At 37.1% G+C, this 21,214-nt stretch overlaps 1 protein-coding gene across 1 annotated transcript in view; it reads right to left on the reverse strand.

The window, feature by feature from the left end:
- The window catches only part of PTH2R (parathyroid hormone 2 receptor), a 544,685-nt gene that overhangs the window by 301,434 nt on the left and 222,037 nt on the right, over nucleotides 1-21,214 (reverse strand). Inside the window, exons 3-5 of the mRNA XM_063429445.1 lie at nucleotides 17,785-17,898; nucleotides 16,313-16,434; nucleotides 276-373 (exon numbers count right to left, since the gene is read on the reverse strand). Coding sequence (XP_063285515.1) covers nucleotides 276-373; nucleotides 16,313-16,434; nucleotides 17,785-17,898 — 334 coding nt within the window. The remainder of the gene's footprint in view (nucleotides 1-275; nucleotides 374-16,312; nucleotides 16,435-17,784; nucleotides 17,899-21,214) is intronic.

Raw genomic sequence — 21,214 nt, forward strand, 5'->3', positions numbered from 1 at the left:
AACAGCAGTCCAGGTTTTGCTAGTATCGCCATTAAAAAAATAAAATAATAAAAATACATAAATCCTGGATTGTTGGTGGGTCATGAGGATTTGTTTGGGAACCATTGGCTTTGAGTTTTCCTTTAATAATAAAACAGACAGAGAACTGAGCTTCAGACTCCCATCTGCGGCACCCTTTCTATTACCAGACAGAAGAATGAGAAAATACAATGACCACTGTAATAAAAATAAAGGTTGTGGTGAGAAGACAGAAATAAATTAGTGATAGTTCATACCTGAAATAACCAATAATAAAAATTGCAATTGCCAAGGAGCAAAATGATATGGAATATCCCACTGTGTACATGACATAAAGGCGATCAAAGAACTCTCTCTGTGTAAAATCAAGAATTAAAAAATTGGTTAGTAAATATTTTCTGTTTCCACATGCAATTATTTAAAGTACAAAAGACAACAACACAAGTAGGGTTATTCACAAAAGTGTGAAGATATATATATATATATATATATATATATATATATATATATATATATATATATATATATATATATATATATAATAGAGATAAGTTTGGCACTCTACATTAAAAAATAAAAGGTAGAGATACATACCAGGGTGAAACAAAGCCAGCAAAAATATATACAAATGAATAATATAGGCCCACTCCTGGATTTTAATAGAGTTCATTTTACTGTGTCCATAAATTCAAAATCCAAAAGATCAACGTTTCGACCTATATATATATATAAAGACTACAGTACCTTGCACTCAAGCTGCAAAAATGTTCTTAGTCGGGTGCACTACCAGGGCTCCAAAATAGACAGTAGAAAGTAGATGGCTGCACTTTTAATAAAAGTTAATTTTTACTTGGAAGACCATGAGTTCAGCCATCTCCTTTTTACTATATATATATAATTTAAAATCTATTTCACATTTTAGACCAAAATAGATGAACTTTTAAAGAAAAAGATATCCTCATTATGAAATGGTTTCAGTTTGGCTATTTTGTCTACAAATTGTAAATTCTGTTTGTATTTGAAAATGTTTGAATTTGCATGAGATATTTAACCTAATTATTAGAGAATATAATATCCTTAAATTAAAGTGATCTTGTCTTGTAGAATAAAAAGCTATATCAATCATCTTGGTTACTAAAAAGTATAAATAGTTGCATGGAATTCTATGGAAATGAGAATGTGAAACTATATTTAGAATATTATGAATATTCTCAAATGTAATATTCTTTTGCATATTTTTTATTTTATCTTTCTTGTTTATCTCACTATAGTATGATACTATGTGGTGATAGTTTTATACAATTTTTTTATTTATTTTTTTATTTAGTTTTCTCTGATTAATATGGATATCTGGTCCACAGGACGGATAAGATTTACTTTATTGTCTTTTTTTTTTATAATGATCCCTGATGCATTGTAAGGAAATACTAGGATTGTGCTCTTGAAAACCATTATTTTCAAAAATTGTCTTGCACACACCTACAATATTACCAATATTTCCACTTAGAGTGAATTTCTCTGCTCATTAAAGGCATCTTATTGTTGTACAGTAAGTCACGCAATATGACTATTACTCAAATGATTTGACACTCGTTTTATCAACCTCAAGAATTAGACTGAGTTGAACCCCTAGGATTTAAACTTGTGACCTTCCATCTCTACATCAAATTCATCAGTCCACCGATATATCTTCCCAGAGTTAGTCATGGTGATGTTAATCTTGTTGTCATATAAACACACATAAAAAAGAAATAAACTAACCGTGTTGTGTAAAAATGGTGATGTGGGTAATGGGAATTAGGTATTACAACCTTTAGGTTCAATATACACAAAGTTAAAATGCATACATATGTTGTAGCGGAGAGCCGATCTTGCACAGCTATTCTCCACTAGAGATTCCAGTGAGGCTCAGGAACAAGGTGATGTTAAGTCCATAGGCAAGGTTTCCAGCAGGTAAAGTAATACAGCAGTATCCCCATCGCAATCCCAATAACTGGACGACACACAGTTTCAGGAGTAGACTGACAAGCTTTATTCCACAGTTCCTTATAAAGCCCTCTCCCATGCAAGGGAGGAGGTTCTAACACTTAAGACATTATCCAATCTCTAAGTAGTAACCTCCCACAGATCTCCTCCCCTCCTCTAGCATCATAATCCCCTTATTGTGTACACAGTTTTCCCCGAGTTTTGGATGTACCCTAAATACTTGGGGTACATCCACAAATCCAACATCCCCAGATAGCTCTATTCTGGGGGACCAACATACTTAAAAATTAGCCCATTCGGATGAATGGTTCGTGAGATATGGGGTTCCAAAGATTTGACCGACCGCATGGGTAAAGTATCCGAAAACAGTTCCATGCATTTTGGCCCTGCGGTCGGTCACAAACAAGGGAATGAAAACAGGCGAATTGCCTGTGTTATAGAGCCTGGAGAGGGTTTGAATGAATTCCCTTGTTTATGGGGCTCTTTCTACCGAACGGCGGGTCATTCGGTAGTTTCCATACGAATTTCTGGAAGTATGGAGGTCTCAGCGGTGTTTGCCTAGTCAAGTGTCCGATTTTAGTTCCAGACACTCGACGGCAAAACACCGCTGTTCGGTAGTTTAAGATGGCCGCCGCCACGTGTTTGTTTCCCGAATGGCGGCCACCCAGAGGACAAAGACCACACTGCACTGATTGCCAATTACCTGTTTGCAACATTGTTGCAAACGGTAATTGGAGGCACACTCATTCCTGGGTGGTCTGGTTGTTCGGTAGTTTCATTCCCTTGTTTTATTTGAATGATTCTACCGAACAACTAGAGGAATACAATTCTTTACATACATTTAACTGTCATTATACCCGGATACCATGCTTTCTATACATGTACATACACATTAAACCAGCCATATGACCAAATACACTTATTCTCATACATGTCGTGGGACAGCCCGGTACCAATCCGCTACATATGTATACAAGGTTTCTTTCAATGAGCCACAGGAATATCAAGAGGGAAAAAAAATAAAAGACAAATAATATCATCTGATGAAACCAAGGGGAAGTTTGTTAAGTGTGTTCTGTAGTCTGATATTGACTATTTTGCTTCTAGCTTTTAATTTTATGTAATTGTTTTAATTTGTAATACTAAGTCTGTTACTTCATATCATATTGGAGAAATATCTTCTGACCATCTACATGCTTCCTGGTTCCTGTATTTCCCAGGGAATACACCACCAATACCTCATACTATCAACACATGTTTTATTGCTCATAAAAGTGTTAGTAGGGGGGCAGGACCGGACCGCCATGCTGAATGGTCGCACAAGAGAGTAGCTCCTTCCATCTCTTATAACATCAGCATATAAATCCTGATTAAATACCCACCTGACGACTGGCAGCTGTGGCCCATTGCAAGAAGGCACCCTGGTACCGAGGTGAGGCTTGCCGAGGGGTTCTAGTCCCTTTGGGGGAAGCTCCTTGTCGCCCAAGATGAGGATTACCCTGGCAGTGAGTGGGATGGACGGCCGCTGTCCCGCTATCCTGCCTACCAGCTCCTTGCCAGAAACACGAGGCTGAGTGGAACTGGCCCTGTCCCCCCCCTCCCCTCTGGACCGATGGGGGAGATCCCGGTCCCCACCCCATGGCCCCTGTGATCGTGAAGACACCAGCACCCCAGGCTGCAGCTGTGTCGACCCAAGGCTCTGAGGCCGCAGTCAAAATGGCGGCGATGACATGCTGAGCTACGTGTGCCAAAGGGAAGAATCGCTTCAATACTAGCGACTCGCCGACAAGAAAACTGTGGATGTCTGCTCAAAGCAATCTACACAAGCACCCAGCCCGATACCTACTGCACACACTCCACCTAAACATCTGGGTTCCAGCCACAGGTCAAACAAGATCGCGGCGGAGAAGCCGGAGATGAATCCAGCCGACACATGCAGCACAAGGTTACCAGATGGCACTGTTTATAATACCCACTCGAACACGCGGCTCCCAGCATGAGACACCGCTCCAGCATCCCAGATTTGCTTGCAGTACCTCCTGGATAGCAAGAAGACCACAACACTATGGTCGGCTGCCTGCAGAGGGGAGGCCGATCCAGGGGATCACCAAGATCACTCGGAGCTATGACCTGTAAGCGGAGGGCATAGGCTGAATCTGCAAGTTGAACATTGCCACTTTGACAACTGCCTAGCCCACCACTGTCTTACACCTCACTATGCAGCTCTCCAGCATATGTCCAGATCTGTCTCTCCAAATAGGCAGGTCTAATGCCACAGGGACACTGTCAGCTTAATGGCACGGGGTGCCCATGCGGTGGTAAAATCTAAGGATGTACACCCACCTGTTTAACCCCTTAAGGACACATGACATGTGTGACATGTCATGATTCCCTTTTATTCCAGAAGTTTGGCCCTTAAGGGGTTAAAGCATCTACTTAGTTTGGTTTATGATTTCTCCACTGGGGTTGCATTATTATTTTGTTTACACCTCTTTAAAAGCCTCCACCCAGTCAGAAAGATAGACATGTTCATTAAGTAACATCCCTATGTCCAAGAGATTAATTTAGATAACCTCAATTGTAATGTTTGATGTTCCTCTGTCTCTGCATGGAAACCTGGCGACTACAGATTGCCTAGACATGTTGAAATGCATTGTTGTCTCTCATAGTCACAAAAAAAAAAAAATGGTGCAGATTAAGGTTGCCTAGCAGCAATATACTCTGAGAATTTTTCTTACTGTGTTACATATATGCGCTGTTGTGGCAATGTCAGCATTTTTTGTATTCACATGCACTACAAAAATAAAGAATTAAAAAAAACAAAAAAACCTCTGGGGTTAACAGGAAATATTTAAACAGGGCTCTTGCTTACTCTTAAAACTAAGTCTAAATGTAATGGTTTACCACCACACTGACCAACATGCACACTGTTATTAATGTGGAAAATAAGGGAGATTCCACTGTATGCTACTAATTAAAAACATACTTGTGCCCAAATAATAGACTGTAATAAAGGAATGAATTATCGAGTAGAATAAAAAGTAATTTACTATGCAGTTTACAATTTATATCCTGGTATGGATTGTGGCAAATAAGCTTTGTTAGTTCAGAAATAATGCCACAGTCAATAAATGTGTTAAAAAAAAATAAAAAAAAGTGTTAGTAGGATATCTTTAATACTTAATACTTTTATATTTTGATATTGTATCTTTGGATGTCCTGATTTGTGTATTTACATATCACCCTGCAAGTAGAAATGGACACAGTCACCACCATTGACCAGCTTATATCCTTAGTTGGGGATAGTATCATCCACGCTGATTTAAGCAGAGCTCTTGGTAGCTCCTTAAAGTGTGAGTGTGTTTTTGTTTTTTTTCTTTCCTCTTGAGATTCATATGGCTGATTGAAAAAAACCCTGTATACATATGTATGCATTTTAACATTGTGCATATTGCACCCAAGGGTTGTAATACCTAATTCACATTACCTACTTCACCATTTATAAACAGCTCGGTTACCTTATTTCTTATTTTGATTTATAGTTTGCCATTTGCAAAGCTAGAAAATCCTTGCTTTAGGCTATGACTGACTTTTATTATAGTGAACACCTAATTTTTGATTTTTGCATATGAACAAACCTGCCCATGTATTGAAAACATAGGAGGATTTGTTCACAATAGATGACTTGATTTCCAATGATACAAGACATCCTTAATGCATTTTATAATTACCAAAAGGAAACATTTTGCATCACTCACATTAATCAAATAAAACCATGTACAACATTTTTGAAATACATAATTTAGATGCTACACAAATTCTAAAATGCATCTAGAGTAGTTTAGAAAGCTTGTGAAATTCTAGGTGATGGAGAATTATGTGTGAACAAATTTAAAGCTGCAGTCACTGAGCATTTGCAACATGTTTCTAATAATTGTGGTTTTATTAAAAACATGGATTTGTTATATTACAGAAAACAATCACTTTTGTATTTTAGCCTCTAGACACATACACCTACACCTAAAGTGATTGGAATATCTAAACAGCAGAATAATAAAAACTGAGCTTTATACATTATACAAAGTGCTTCTATCCGAGGGCTTCCATTTATTAGTTTAATGTATTGCTAATCAGAACATACAGATGAAATGCACCTAATCTCCTTTACATTATATTAAATTAGCCTATACTAATTTATTAAAAAAGCATAGCTAATTTATGTTTGCTTTATGTTGTTAAATGTTTATTGAATGTTTTGAAAGACGTCAAAGCAAATTTGATGCATTGCAATAAACTTTAGTGTTGTTTCAACTTTTTTTTCATTAACATCTTTGCCAATATCTACTCTTTATGTTTTGTAATATACTAAACTATAATGTGGCAACACTGGAGAATGAATTAGAAGGTTTCAATTTTCAATTAAAGTAGGACTGTTCCCCAAACACATGGACACTTTATGTGAAATATTTCAGAGGGGGACACTTTATGTGTAATATTTTTTTTTTGTAAATCTTTCTTTTATTATGGCATATGTGTCATAGGGTACAGAATAGAAAAAGGAGGTATTAAGGGATTACATACGGTAATGATAACAAGATGGTTTATGTTACACTCCTATGAGAGACTGCCATAGTTTTTCTTTTTTTTTAAAACATGAATAAACATAGCGAACCAGGCTTAGTTAAGAGAAACAAAATAATATAGCATATAATAAGGTAAGTAAATGATGCGTATTCCAACGAGTTAGGCTAAGTTGTAGCTTTGGAGCAGCCAGATATTACTTAAACTCAACTTATCATAGTACCACCGCGGGCAGAGTTACATGCTGAATGTGAAACTATCTTGTTCTAGTAGTCATGCTTATAGGTTAAGTATACAGGGGAGTCGCTCGCGGTCTGCCTCCCTATAATCGTGGTGCAGATTAGGTTTTCTGAGAAATTAGACATGCAATACAAGAATAACATATGAGTAAGCTGCGTGTATAATAGCATGTAAAAAGAACATGTGAAACAAGATTGTACTTTAGCAATTAGCCAAGCCTAAGCTGGGATGTAGCAGGTAGGGTTAATAGCTTAAAACTTATCAGTGGCGTGCACAGTGAGATTCTGTCAGCAGTATACCGGGAAAGGCAGATACATATTGCTAAAACACTATACTGCTCACGTTTATCAAATGATAAAATGCACGATGTGGTTCAGTCTTGCCTCCGCAGTGCTATCTGCAGAATTATCTGATATACAGTCCAATTTTCTCAGCCTATGCCGGCTCTGAGTGCTGGATGGCCGGGCCACACATCGTTTTCGGGTTGTTGCTTCTGTGAACCGTCCTGTCCGACAGATCTGGGGGAGAAGCTCAGTCCAGGTCTGCTGCTGGTGAGGGGCAGTGGTCGTCGAGTGTGGGGGAGGTGTGAGGGCGGTCGGGTCTCCCCATGGCCCCAGGCTTTTAGTGGGGTCTGCATCCTGGCTCCACGAACTCGGGTGCTGCAAGAGGCCCAGTTCTTCCCTGTGAGGGCGCTTCGGAGAACCCTGGTGTTACGGCGCCGCCAGCGGCGGTTAGGCTTCCGGCGATGTGGCTGATGCTGTGGAGTTATCCTCCTGGTGACCCCCGGCCCGGGTGGGCAGTCGGTGCTCAGCTTTGGCGTTAAAGGGTGTGTAGTGCCCGTGGTGGGCCCTTTCCGCCCCTGTTTCCCCGGCCCACATGCTGTACCTCCGTATTGTACGCGGGGTGTTGCAAAGAGTCTGTCCAGCTTTTCCATGAATTGTTGGAAGATTAGATCCAGGCTTGTGGCTTGTACGGGTACCGGTTCTGTACGGCAAGGGGCTTCTGCAGTAGTGCTAGGCCCGGAGCCCGAACCAGTGTGGGCAGATGCCGTCCGTGTAGCCATGTGTGTCGCTTCAGTGGGGACCGGGATAACCCCCGCCGGTCCATAGGGGGGGGAACGGGGTTTCCAGCTTTGCCTTGCCGTGTTCGTCTGCAGCGGGAGAGCGGCCGCCTCTCCCACCGCCACCATGCTTGTAGGCCGCAAACCTGCGTGGGTCGGGCCCGGAACATAGGGCCACTCGCTTGGTGTCAACATGACGGGCTCGATGTCCTCTATCACTTGGGAGCACCGGGTCATCGGTTTGCTTCCTCCGGTTACCGGGAATCGGCTTTAGGTAAGTTGAGACGCGGGAGCAACAGCGACATGCGTCTGCTCCCCTCCGCAGTCAGGCCCCGCCCCCCTATGTGTAATATTTTGAGGGGCTAAGCAGAACTATTGAAACAATAGTGTTTCATAATGAATTTCGGAGAGACCCGGGTGGGTAACCAGTCTCAACAAGAACCAGGTTGACAAAACATTAAACATTTTATAAAATACAGGAGAGCGCACCTTTAAAAAGTAAATATAAATAAGATACAAATAGTAAATAATAAAAATGTTGTAGTATAAAAATTAGCAGCTAGACATAAAGCAAAACTCCTTAATGATCATGCCCTAGTATATGAAATAAAAAATGTCAGCGCTATATATGGTAGCCTATATAGTGAGGCAACCTATAAAAATGTGCAAAAAAATCAAACAGATCTCTGTGAGTTAGTAGTATACAGATAGAAACACTTAAGTCCCACAGTAGTTTAGATTTATGCACAAAAAATAGTAAAAACTTGCTTAAGAGTCCATATAATCTTATAAGAGAGTCTTGAAGGGGTTAATCCTGTGTTGTAGTGGGAGATACACTGTAGCTTTTACCTTCAAAAGATACAAAAGAAAACTTTCATAGTGTAAAACCGTTTTAATAAATCACAAGATACCCTTCCCCCCAAATAGGAACCCTTACTTGAGCAAGTTGTGATATTTGTTTCCAAGATATCACGAAATACACATTTGTAAAACCAGAGGCTGTGCAGCCGTTTACCGTCCGCTGCTCTCAGCAGTTTCAAAATTCCCGCCCGATCTCAGCGCTGATACGGTGGGTTCTATCCTGCAGAATGGGAGCATCAGCGTGTGGACGATTCTAAGCCGGCTGTGAGCATCAGACCTCTGCACCCGATGACACTTCAACGCGTTTCGCCCGCTATGCCGGCTTTTTCAAGATAGTGTATCGGATAAGAACAGCATCTTTAAATACATTTTCTATTGATCAGCTAATAATCAACTGCTGATCGACTAATAGTCTTTAACATGTTAAATGTAGAGGATAAACAGGATCCTGTCATTACTTAACAATTTAAAAATGTGTATAGCATACACATACTTCATTTAGTTAAAAATATTGAAACAACATTTAAAAAACATTGTGGAGGAAACATTATAATACAAAGGTTGTGCTAATGCAAAGAAGAATAGAGTACGGTATATTGTAAAACATGAGGTAGATGATATAAGTCATTTAAACATTTATACAGTTGCTTATAGTAGCTATTGGGCTTCCCTCATTCACACCCGTTAATGAAAAAGGGCGCATACATAAATGGAGTGAGGGGAAATAAACAACATAATAATCTAAAAAGATCAGCGCAAGAGAAAAAAATCATATTATTAAGAAAAATATGAAAGGTGAATAGAGAGACATTCTCAAAAAGCAATCCACAAAAAGAAAAAATACGTCTAAAGAGATTTTCTTTTGTGGCAATGCCTTTTAAGGTATTCCCTTTAAAAGTATCAGTTCCGGAAATACTGTTAGTCAAGATGTATTAAATCTAATTGCCTATATTCCTATTCTGGAAGTGTACATATAGTAGAACAGTATACCTGTACCCTAAAACAGGCAATAATAATCAGGAAAGAATATATTATAATGATATTCCCTATATGCAAATGAAAGGAACACAAAGTGCCATATGATAATAAATCGCTACCAATCATATCCAAAAATGGAGGAGTCTCAAAGATGGAAAAATGGGAACCAAAAAATTCTTAATATGCAGTGGATCCCCCTTATGGACAATTATTCAAATATGACTCGCCTTAAGTTAAAAGATTCCAAGTCTATGTGCCTTATATAGAAGTTGGTTACAAAATATTTACAAGTTCTAGGTCCACATTTAGGCCTAGAGGGGCCAAAGATTTTAAATTAACCCTTTAAGTCCGCCGGGTGTATATTTATGTCCTTTTAAAAGCGGCTCTAAACGCCGCAGGACGTAAATATACGCCCGCCGTTTTTTTTTAACTTACCCGGTCGCCGGTGGTCCCACGCCGGCGATCGCGGTTGGGGGGACTCCCAGGGAGCCCCCCCGCGGCAGATCTTCCTCCTCCGGTCCCTCCTGGTCATGTGAGAGTGAGGTCCTTGCGAGGACTTCACAATCACATGGCCGGTATAGCTGGCTCAGGCATTGCCAGCAGGGGGACCAACTGTAATGACAGTTGGTCCCCCTGCTGGCTGAAAATCAAATTAAATAATGTTAAAAGTGTAAAAAAAAAAATATATATATATATACTTAGATCATATATATATATATTATATATATATGATCTAAGTATATATATACACATATACACACATACACATACACCGTCTAGGTGTATTTTAATATTAATATATATATAATTATATATATATATATTAATATCAAATTACACGTAGACTGATACTGATTAAATATATATATAATTATTGTTATATATATATTTATAAATAATATAAAAAAAATAAATATGTAAATACGTAAAAAAATTTAATAAAAAAATAATTACAAATAAAATATTAAAAAATATATAGATGTGTTTTATTTCGTTCTAACTGTATTGTGATATTAATATATATATATATTTATATCAAAATACACGTAGAACGAAATAATATATATATCTATATACATAAATATATATGTATATATCACTATATATATACCTATATATAAATAAAAATATATAAAAAAAAAAAATATATATATATATATATATATACGTATATATACACATATGTATATATATACATATATTAATTCTACGCATATATTTATGTAATAATTTTACATAATTAGGTATCCTAATTAATTACAATTAGCGGGACCTGCCTGAAAACCCATACCGAAAGTATAAGGAATTTAATTTGCTAGCACTATATTTAACCCTATAACTTTCTAAGACACCATTAAACCTGTACATGGGGGGTACTGTTTTACTCGGGAGACTTCGCTGAACACAAATATTAGTGTTTCAAAACAGTAAAATGTATTACAATGTATTTTACTGTTTTGAAACACAAATATTTGTGTTCAGCGAAGTCTCCCGAGTACAACAGTACCCCTCATGTACAGGTTTTATGGTGTTTTCAAAAATTACAGCGTCAAATATAAGGCTTGTGTTTCATTTTTTTCACATTAAAATTCGCCAGATTGCTTACGTTGCCTTTATGACCCTATGGTAGCCCAAGAATGAAAATTACCCCTATGATGGCATACTATTTGCAATAGTAGACAACCCAAGGTATTGCAAATGGGGTATGTCCAGTCTTTTTTAGTAGCCACTTAGTCAAACACTGGCCAAAATTGGCGTTTTTTGCATTTTTCACACACAAACAAATACTAACGCTAACTTTGGCCAGTGTTTGTGACCAAATGGCTACTAAAAAAGACTGGACATACCCCATTTGCAATACCTTGGGTCGTCTACTATTGCAAATGGTATGCCATTATGGGTGTAAATTTATTTCCTGGGCTACTATACAGTCTCAAAGGCAACGTAACCAATCTGGCGAATTTCAATTTCAAATGTAACACGCTATATTTGACCCTGTAACTTCCCAAAACACCATAAAACCTGTACATAGGGGGTACTGTTTTACACGTGAGACTTTGCTGAATACAAATATGTGTATTTTATTGCAGTAAAAGCAAACAGTATTATGACATTGACAGTTAAAATGTCATGTAGAACTAAAAAAAATAAAAAAAATCTTATTTTCTCCCATGTTTTTCATATTAAATTATGTTTCATAGCTAAATATTTGATATTAAATGAAAGCCCTGTTTCCCCTGAATAAAATGATATATAATAAGGGGGGGTGCATTTAATATGAAAGAGGTGAATTACGGTTTGACAGACATATAGCGCAAATGCCAGGTTTTGTTTACATTTTGTTTCGTTCACAACTTGTACATTTGGCTGCGGTGTTAAGGGGTTAAAAATCCACAGCATTTCTTGATATATTAATCTCTTAGCCAGTTCTCCCCCTCTCCATGGAACATTAGCCTTTTGTATTCCACAGAAAGTGAGACCGCCTGGGTCACTCCCATGGTGTTCCATGAAGTGCCTAGACACAGAATGTTTATCAAATTTCCTTTTTATGTTGTATATATGTTCATTGATTCTCGTCTTTAACATGCGAACAACAGTTAGAACTAGTTAAACAACAATTTATAGAGAAAGCCTATGAACCCGAACTTTTAGAGCTAGCACTTAATAGAGTGAAAGAATTGGAGAGAACCACTCTTATAAACCCATCCAAGAAAGACAAGTAGAATCCACAGAATTTTAAGTGTCCCATTATTTTTAACTACAGCAGTCAGGCACACCTTCTAAGGAGAACAATCAACAAGCATTGGCACTTTTTACATAAAGACCCTATTCTAGCCCCACTTCTACCTCAGAAACCAAGAATTATTTTTAGGGGGGCACCCACAATTAGAAATCAGTTGGTGCATAGTTATAGACAGATAAAACCAACAACACATTTTTTGAATACGGAGAAAGGATTTTTTAAGTGTGGGAACTGAAAGTATGCAAAACCACAGATCCCCCATATAGAGGAATTTCTGCTTTTGAGTCTTTAGTTACCAAGAAGTCATACAGCATTAAAGAGTGTATTACGTGTCATTCCAAACAAGTGATATACCTTTTAAGTTGCCCGTGCGGACTACAATACGTAGGACAAACTAAAAGAATGTTAAAGACGAGAATCAATGAACATATATACAACATAAAAAGGAAATTTGATAAACATTCTGTGTCTAGGCACTTCATGGAACACCATGGGAGTGACCCAGGCGGTCTCACTTTCTGTGGAATACAAAAGGTTAATGTTCCATGGAGAGGGGGAGAACTGGCTAAGAGATTAATATATCAAGAAATGCTGTGGATTTTTAATTTAAAATCTTTGGCCCCTCTAGGCCTAAATGTGGACTTAGAACTTGTAAATATTTTGTAACCAACTTCTATATAAGGCACATAGACTTGGAATCTTTTAACTTAAGGCGAGTCATATTTGAATAATTGTCCATAAGGGGGATCCACTGCATATTAAGAATTTTTTGGTTCCCATTTTTCCATCTTTGAGACTCCTCCATTTTTGGATATGATTGGTAGCGATTTATTATCATATGGGACTTTGTGTTCCCTTCATTTGCATATAGGGAATATCATTATAATATATTCTTTCCTGATTATTATTGCCTGTTTTAGGGTACAGGTATACTGTTCTACTATATGTACACTTCCAGAATAGGAATATAGGCAATAGATTTCACTATGTAATGTTATTAGATTTAATACATCTTGACTAACAGTATTTCCGGAACTGATACTTTTAAAGGGAATACCTTAAAAGGCATTGCCACAAAAGAAAATCTCTTTAGACGTATTTTTGTGGATTGCTTTTTGAGAATGTCTCTCTATTCACCTTTCATATTTTTCTTAATAATATGATTTTTTTTCTCTTGCGCTGATCTTTTTTAGATTATTATGTTGTTTTTTTCCCCTCACTCCATTTATGTATGCGCCCTTTTTCATTAACGGGTGTGAATGAGGGAAGTCCAATAGCTACTATAAGCAACTGTATAAATGTTTAAATGACTTATATTATCTACCTCATGTTTTACAATATACTCTATTCTTCTTTGCATTAGCACAACCTTTGTATTATAATGTTTCCTCCACAATGTTTTTTAAATGTTGTTTCAATATTTTTAACTAATATGAAGTATGTGTATGCTATATACATTTTTAAATTGTTAAGTAATGACAGGATCCTGTTTATCCTCTACATTTAACATGTTAAAGACTATTAGTCGATCAGCAGTTGATTATTAGCTGATCAATAGAAAATGTATTTAAAGATGCTGTTCTTATCCGATACACTATCTTGAAAAAGCCCGGCATAGCGGGCGAAACGCGTTGAAGTGTCATCGGGTGCAGAGGTCTGATGCTCACAGCCGGCTTAGAATCGTCCACACGCTGATGCTCCCATTCTGCAGGATAGAACCCACCGTATCAGCGCTGAGATCGGGCGGGAATTTTGAAACTGCTGAGAGCAGCGGACGGTAAACGGCTGCACAGCCTCTGGTTTTACAAATGTGTATTTCGTGATATCTTGGAAACAAATATCACAACTTGCTCAAGTAAGGGTTCCTATTTGGGGGGAAGGGTATCTTGTGATTTATTAAAACGGTTTTACGCTATGAAAGTTTTCTTTTGTATCTTTTGAAGGTAAAAGCTACAGTGTATCTCCCACTACAACACAGGATTAACCCCTTCAAGACTCTCTTATAAGATTATATGGACTCTTAAGCAAGTTTTTACTATTTTTTTGTGCATAAATCTAAACTACTGTGGGACTTAAGTGTTTCTATCTGTATACTACTAACTCACAGAGATCTGTTTGATTTTTTTGCACATTTTTATAGGTTGCCTCACTATATAGGCTACCATATATAGCGCTGACATTTTTTATTTCAAAACATTAAACATACAGATAACAAAGCACTTTATTTGTATTTTATAATTAATTATCAGTTATATGTATGTTTAATGTTTTGTAACACCTACCTCTTTAACACTTTCCAATTAAAAAATATTTATATTTATATATATATATATATATATATATATATATATATATATATAATTTATTTTCTTAAACACATATATATTTAATTATTTTCATTTTATAATTGTGAAAGGGCTAAAGAGGTAAATAAATAAAAAAGATATATATATATATATATATATATATATATATATATATATATATATATATATATATATATATATATATAGCAAGACAGAGTGCACTCACAGGTCTTGTTTTATAGATCCTTTTATCTCCCTTGCCAGCCCATGCAGAGACAGCCTTGCTGTCAAAGCTCTTCCTCACCAGCCCACTGGCATTTAGTTCCAGCAGAGGGAGAAAGGGCTTAAGAGGCTCTGCGTTCCTCCTGCGAGCAGTCTGGTCGGAGCGTTGCTGCGCATTACCATGGCAATACTCTGATATAGTGCTGTGCTTGCAGGAGGACAGAAGAGTCAGTCTGCAGCCGAAGGAGCTGCAGGCTAAAGTGAACATGCCACCACTGGACCACCATGGCTTGCAGCATTATGCCCCCCTCCCTGTTAAAAGGTAAGAAGAAGGGAGAGGAAGACTATAAGATAGATTTTTACTTCTCAGCCACCCACACACAGCACAAACCCTAGGCACCATTCACACACAAACACAAGCTACACCCCTCACACATACACACATGGCGCCCCCTTCACACACACACTCAGACTGACCCCTCACACACACACATAGACAGCCCCCTCACACAGACATCATCCTCAGACACACTGCCCCCTCAGACAAACTGCCCCCTCACACACGCACTGCCCCCTCACACATTACCCCTCACACACTCTACACCCCCCCACACACACACACAGACAGACTGTCCCTCTCACACACACACTCCCCCCTCACACACTTGCTGCTCCCTCACACACACACTGTGCCCCTCACACACGCACTGTACCCTTGAGACATGCACTGCCCCCTCGCACACAGCACCCTTCATGCACACACTTCACCCTTCACATACACACTAAACCCTTCACACACATAATACACTTCACACACAAACTACAAACTCACCCACATACAGCACCGTTCACACACACAGCACCCTTCACACACACACTGCACCTTTCTCTCTCACACACACACACACACACACTGCAACCTTCGCACACACAGCACCTCACAGACACACAGAAAAAAGTAGAATAGAAAATAGAAAAAAAGGAAAAAAATAGATAACTTTAAGTACATATTGAAAAAAATTGCACTTGCACTATAAAATTAGTTACTGCGGCACTGGTGGATAGTAAGGAAATGTTACCATCAGCAAATATACAAAAGTGGGCGGTAGGTATTAAAAGGTTCACTACCAGTGGTTTAAGCAAAGATTCTCATGTCTTGAACTTTATAAAATGGAGCAGAACTTAAAAAAAGAAAAAAATACTTTCAGAATAAGATCGGTGAGTGCACACTATCTTGTGAATATATTTATGGTTGCAGTGGAGTACCGAGTATATCACTTTTTAAGGAGCCAGCAACTTCTTCCACTTAATATTTACTTTTCCATGAGTCATTTCAGGTTCCAAAAAACGAATACATTCAGAATAGTTGGAAATGGTCTTGTTTATACTGTGCAAGACATCCCATGTTCCATTGGTATTGCACATCCTGAATACCATTCCTAGAAACAATAATAAAGAAATCAGTTAGCTAGATGAGTTGCACATTTATTTACTTTAGATTGTAAACCAGAAAAAAATAAATCCTTATTCTATAAACCAGTGCTGCATCTGTGTATGCAGATACAGATGACATCACAATCTACAAAAAATATCAAAACACATTGTGGCAATCTTACTGTAAGAATTAATGGATTATTACATAATTACATGGCTGAAAAGAGACTTGTGTCCATCAAGATCAGCCTTTCTCACATATGTTTTTGCTGTTGATCCAAGAGAAGGCAAAAAAAAAGCAGTCTGAAGTGCTTCCAATTTTGCAACAAGCTATTACCCCACTAATTAGAAATCATATCCCTGTATATTGTTTTAGCAAGTATTTATCCAACTAGATTATTAAAAAAAATACACTTCTCTAAAATAATGAGAAATTGAGAAAAGAAAAATACATATGTTAAAAAAAGAGAAAACATGAGTGTGGTGTAAATATTTACTTATAAGTCACATGATACAGTTACAGTATGAATGCACTACTGCACACAGAATGCATTTACATAAGTGCATGCAGTTTGAAGGAACAAAGGACAATCTGAATCCTTTTTGTGAATCCTTTTTGCTTACTAAGGCAATAAAGAGGTAAAACATTTTTTTCACAAACAGCAACCATTAAATAAGAGTATAAATAAACATTAAAAATGTCCTATGTGTAAGCAAATCTTAATCTTGAAGAATTTGAAAAAACAGCTGCACTTCTGTACCCTGCAGATCTGAATTAACTATATAGCTGATGGGTTAGACAGGGGGCATTCATTTTCTTGGCCCCATTCCCCATCCTTATGATAAGAATTAAGAGGGGTCCCCAAGCCGGTAACCTTTCTAGGTCCCTCTGGGATGGTAATTCTTCTTTGGTGTCCTTTATGTCCTTTATATCTAATGTTAGCACTTGCTTTGAGTTTGGCAAGAAAAAAAAAAATAACTGTGGATAATAAGGTATTTTGCCTGCCATAATGCAATATTTTTGATTTCACTTATTTTTAAACATATGCTTGACTATGTATATTATCACATAGTTAATTGGTATATATTTTATAGAGTTCCAAATGATAAAAGCTGAGTTGACCCTCTCAGGAATAGAAAGTTTTGGACATGTTTTATGATAGCACATCTATCAACAGATCTCTGTTGATAGATGTGCTATCATAAAACATGTCACTACCTTAATTATGAAAATGATCTAAGTGAATTACTTTGCTCTGTGAGAAAACAAAAAAACAAAGTCTACACATCCAGTATATGTGTACATATTACATTTCCACAGTATTTAAATAAGTGATTTAGGCTTTATTTAATACCTCTGTGATTAAAGTCATACACATAATGAGGACAAGCAACTGCAAGGATTTTCCCTGGTGTTCCTTTAGGCCAGCAAACCAAACCATCCCACTCAGGCACACAACTTCCTTCTCCTGTCAGGACAAAGACACAAAATGACAAGAAAATGAGAAATGCAGTGAAATTAAAAGAGTAAATTATTATAACAGCTTTCTATAACATACCTTGAAGCAATACAAAAAGATCTAATTCCTATATCTTTGCAAGTCTAAATAACTATAAATTCTGGTACTAGAGTTCTCTTCCGATGACCATTTTTTTTTTATATATTTGATTTGGGTTTTAACCCCTCCATTTTCATTTACTTTCTTGGGGGAAAATTGACTGAGTGTGCAACAATTGTAAAATGATTTTCAGGGTATACTCTTTCCCACATGCAATCCAAGGAAATATCATTAACACACATTAAGAAAACAGATATATTACATTGATATTTATTCACATCAACAAGTATCTAGAATGAAAATTACCCCCATGATGGCATACCATTTGCAATAGTAGACAACCCAAGGTATTGAAAATGGGGTATGTCCAGTCTTTTTTAGTAGCCACTTAGTCACAACCCTGGCCAAAATTAGTGTTAATATTTGTTTGTGTGTGAAAAATGCAAAAAACTAATTTCAACACCCATTTTGGCCAGTGTTTGTGACCAAGTGGCTACTAAAAAACACTGGACATACCCCATGTGCAATACCTTGGGTTGTCTACTATTGCAAATGGTATGCCATCATGGGGGTGATTTTCATTCTTGGGCTTCCGTATGGTCTCAAAGGCAACGTAACCAATCTGGCAAATTTCAATGTGAAAAAACTGAAACGCAAGCCTTATATTTGACTCTGTAACTTTTGAAAACACCATAAAACCTGTACAAGAGGGGCACTGTTATACTCAGTAGACTTCGCTGAACACAAATATTAGTGTTTCAAAACAGTAAAATGTATCACAACAGTTATATCATCTGTGTAAGTGCCATTTGTGTGTGAAAAATGCAAAAAATTTCATTTTAACGGACTATATCATCATTGTAATATATTATACTGTTTTGAAACACAAATATTAGTGTTCAGCGAAGTAAATTCCAAGTAAAAACAGTACCTCCCATGTACAGGTGTTATGGTGTCTTGGAAAGTTACAGGGTTAAATATAGTACTAGAAAATTAAATTCTCTGGACTTTCTGCCTGAGTTGTCAGGCAGGTCACACAAATTGTAATTAAGTGTTCTTGCATAGCAAGACCACTTAATGTTTTCTCACTTATATATTATTAAGTGTTCTTGCATAGCAAGACCACTTACTGTTATCTCACATATATATTATTAGTAAGTGTTCTTGCATAGCAAGACCACTTACTGTTATCTCACATATATATTATTATTATTAAGTGTTCTTGCATAGCAAGACCACTTAATGTTATCTCACATATATATTATTATTATTATTATTATTATTAAGTGTTCTTGCATAGCAAGACCACTTAATGTTATCTCACATATATATTATTATTATTATTAAGTGTTCTTGCATAGCAAGACCACTTACTGTTATCTCACATATATATTATTAAGTGTTCTTGCATAGCAAGACCACTTACTGTTATCTCACATATATATTATTATTATTATTATTATTAAGTGTTCTTGCATAGCAAGACCACTTAATGTTATCTCACATATATATTATTATTATTATTATTATTAAGTGTTCTTGCATAGCAAGACCACTTAATGTTATCTCACATATATATTATTAAGTGTTCTTGCATAGCAAGACCACTTAATGTTATCTCACATATATATTATTATTATTAAGTGTTCTTGCATAGCAAGACCACTTAATGTTATCTCACATATATATTATTATTATTATTAAGTGTTCTTGCATAGCAAGACCACTTAATGTTATCTCACATATATATTATTATTATTATTCTTATTATTCTTATTATAGCCAAATTTGCCACCCTAACTCCTCCCACAGTTTTTACACTACATAGACAAAAATATACCAAAACGTGCAGATTGTTCCCGATCGGATTGCTATTACTTTGTGGAACGTTTCGCCGAATGGTTCACGGAATATCGTCGTTCTTGTGGCGAAATTTGTCCCATAGGAATGAATGGCAAAGCTAGAGTGGGAGCTGGCAAAAGCTGAAAAATCAGGACATGATTTCTAAACTGCCACCACTCCCTCATTTTCAGGCCCACCTACACAAATCTTATATCAAAACGTTCAGCTTTCCCTGCTGCCACTAGAAATGTCCACGGCTAAGCCATAGTCATTATAGTTTTCACAATATGACCATTTGTTTGCAACTCACGCCTTCCATTGACATTCATTGAAACTCCACTCTGCAAAGCTCACATTTGAAGGGCAATTTCTAAACTGCGACTGTGCCTTCATTGTTAATATCTCAGAGAAATACTATACATCAAAATGTAGGTCTGGGTCTTGTGATTCTCACAATATAAAGCTCTTCACTGTAGGATTTATAGTTTTTAAAATACGACCGTTTGAAGATGGCAACCGCCAAAATACTCTGACCTGTGCAAGGCTGCAGCAGCAAGTGATGTCATAGACAAAGCCTTTTACACCTGCTAATTTTTTATAACTGTATGTTTTAATGTAACTGTGAAGCACTTTGGGCAACAACATTGCAATTAAATGTGCTATATAAATAAATACTAACAGTTACTCCGCCCACTCTAGTTGTAGACTACTGATGGAGGCAAGAACACTTCACACAATTTCCCCAGAAATTGTAGCTTTTCTAGTTCTTATTATTCTTATTATAGCCAAATTTGCCACCCTAACTCCTCCCACAGTTTTTACACTACATAGACAAAAATATACCAAAACGTGCAGATTGTTCCCGATCGGATTGCTATTACTTTGTGGAACGTTTCGCCGAATGGTTCACGGAATATCGTCGTTCTTCTGGCGAAATTTGTCCCATAGGAATGAATGGCAAAGCTAGAGTGGGAGCTGTCAAAAGCTGAAAAATCAGGACATGATTTCTAAACTGCCACCACTCCCTCATTTTCAGGCCCACCTACACAAATCTTATATCAAAACGTTCAGCTATCCCTGCTGCCACTAGAAATGTCCACGGCTAAGCCATAGTCCTGATAGTTTTCACAATATGACCATTTGTTTGCAACTCACGCCTTCCATTGACATTCATTGAAACTCCACTCTGCAAAGCTCACATTTGAAGGGCAATTTCTAAACTGTGACTGTGCCTTCATTGTTAATATCTCAGAGACATACTATGCATCAAAATGTAGGTCTGGGTCTTGTGATTCTCACAATATAAAGCTCTTCACTGTAGGATTTATAGTTTTTAAAATACGACCGTTTGAAGATGGCAACCGCCAAAATACTCTGACCTGTG

Source organism: Pelobates fuscus, chromosome 8 (genome assembly GCF_036172605.1).
Source record: "Pelobates fuscus isolate aPelFus1 chromosome 8, aPelFus1.pri, whole genome shotgun sequence".
NCBI lineage: Eukaryota > Metazoa > Chordata > Amphibia > Anura > Pelobatidae > Pelobates > Pelobates fuscus.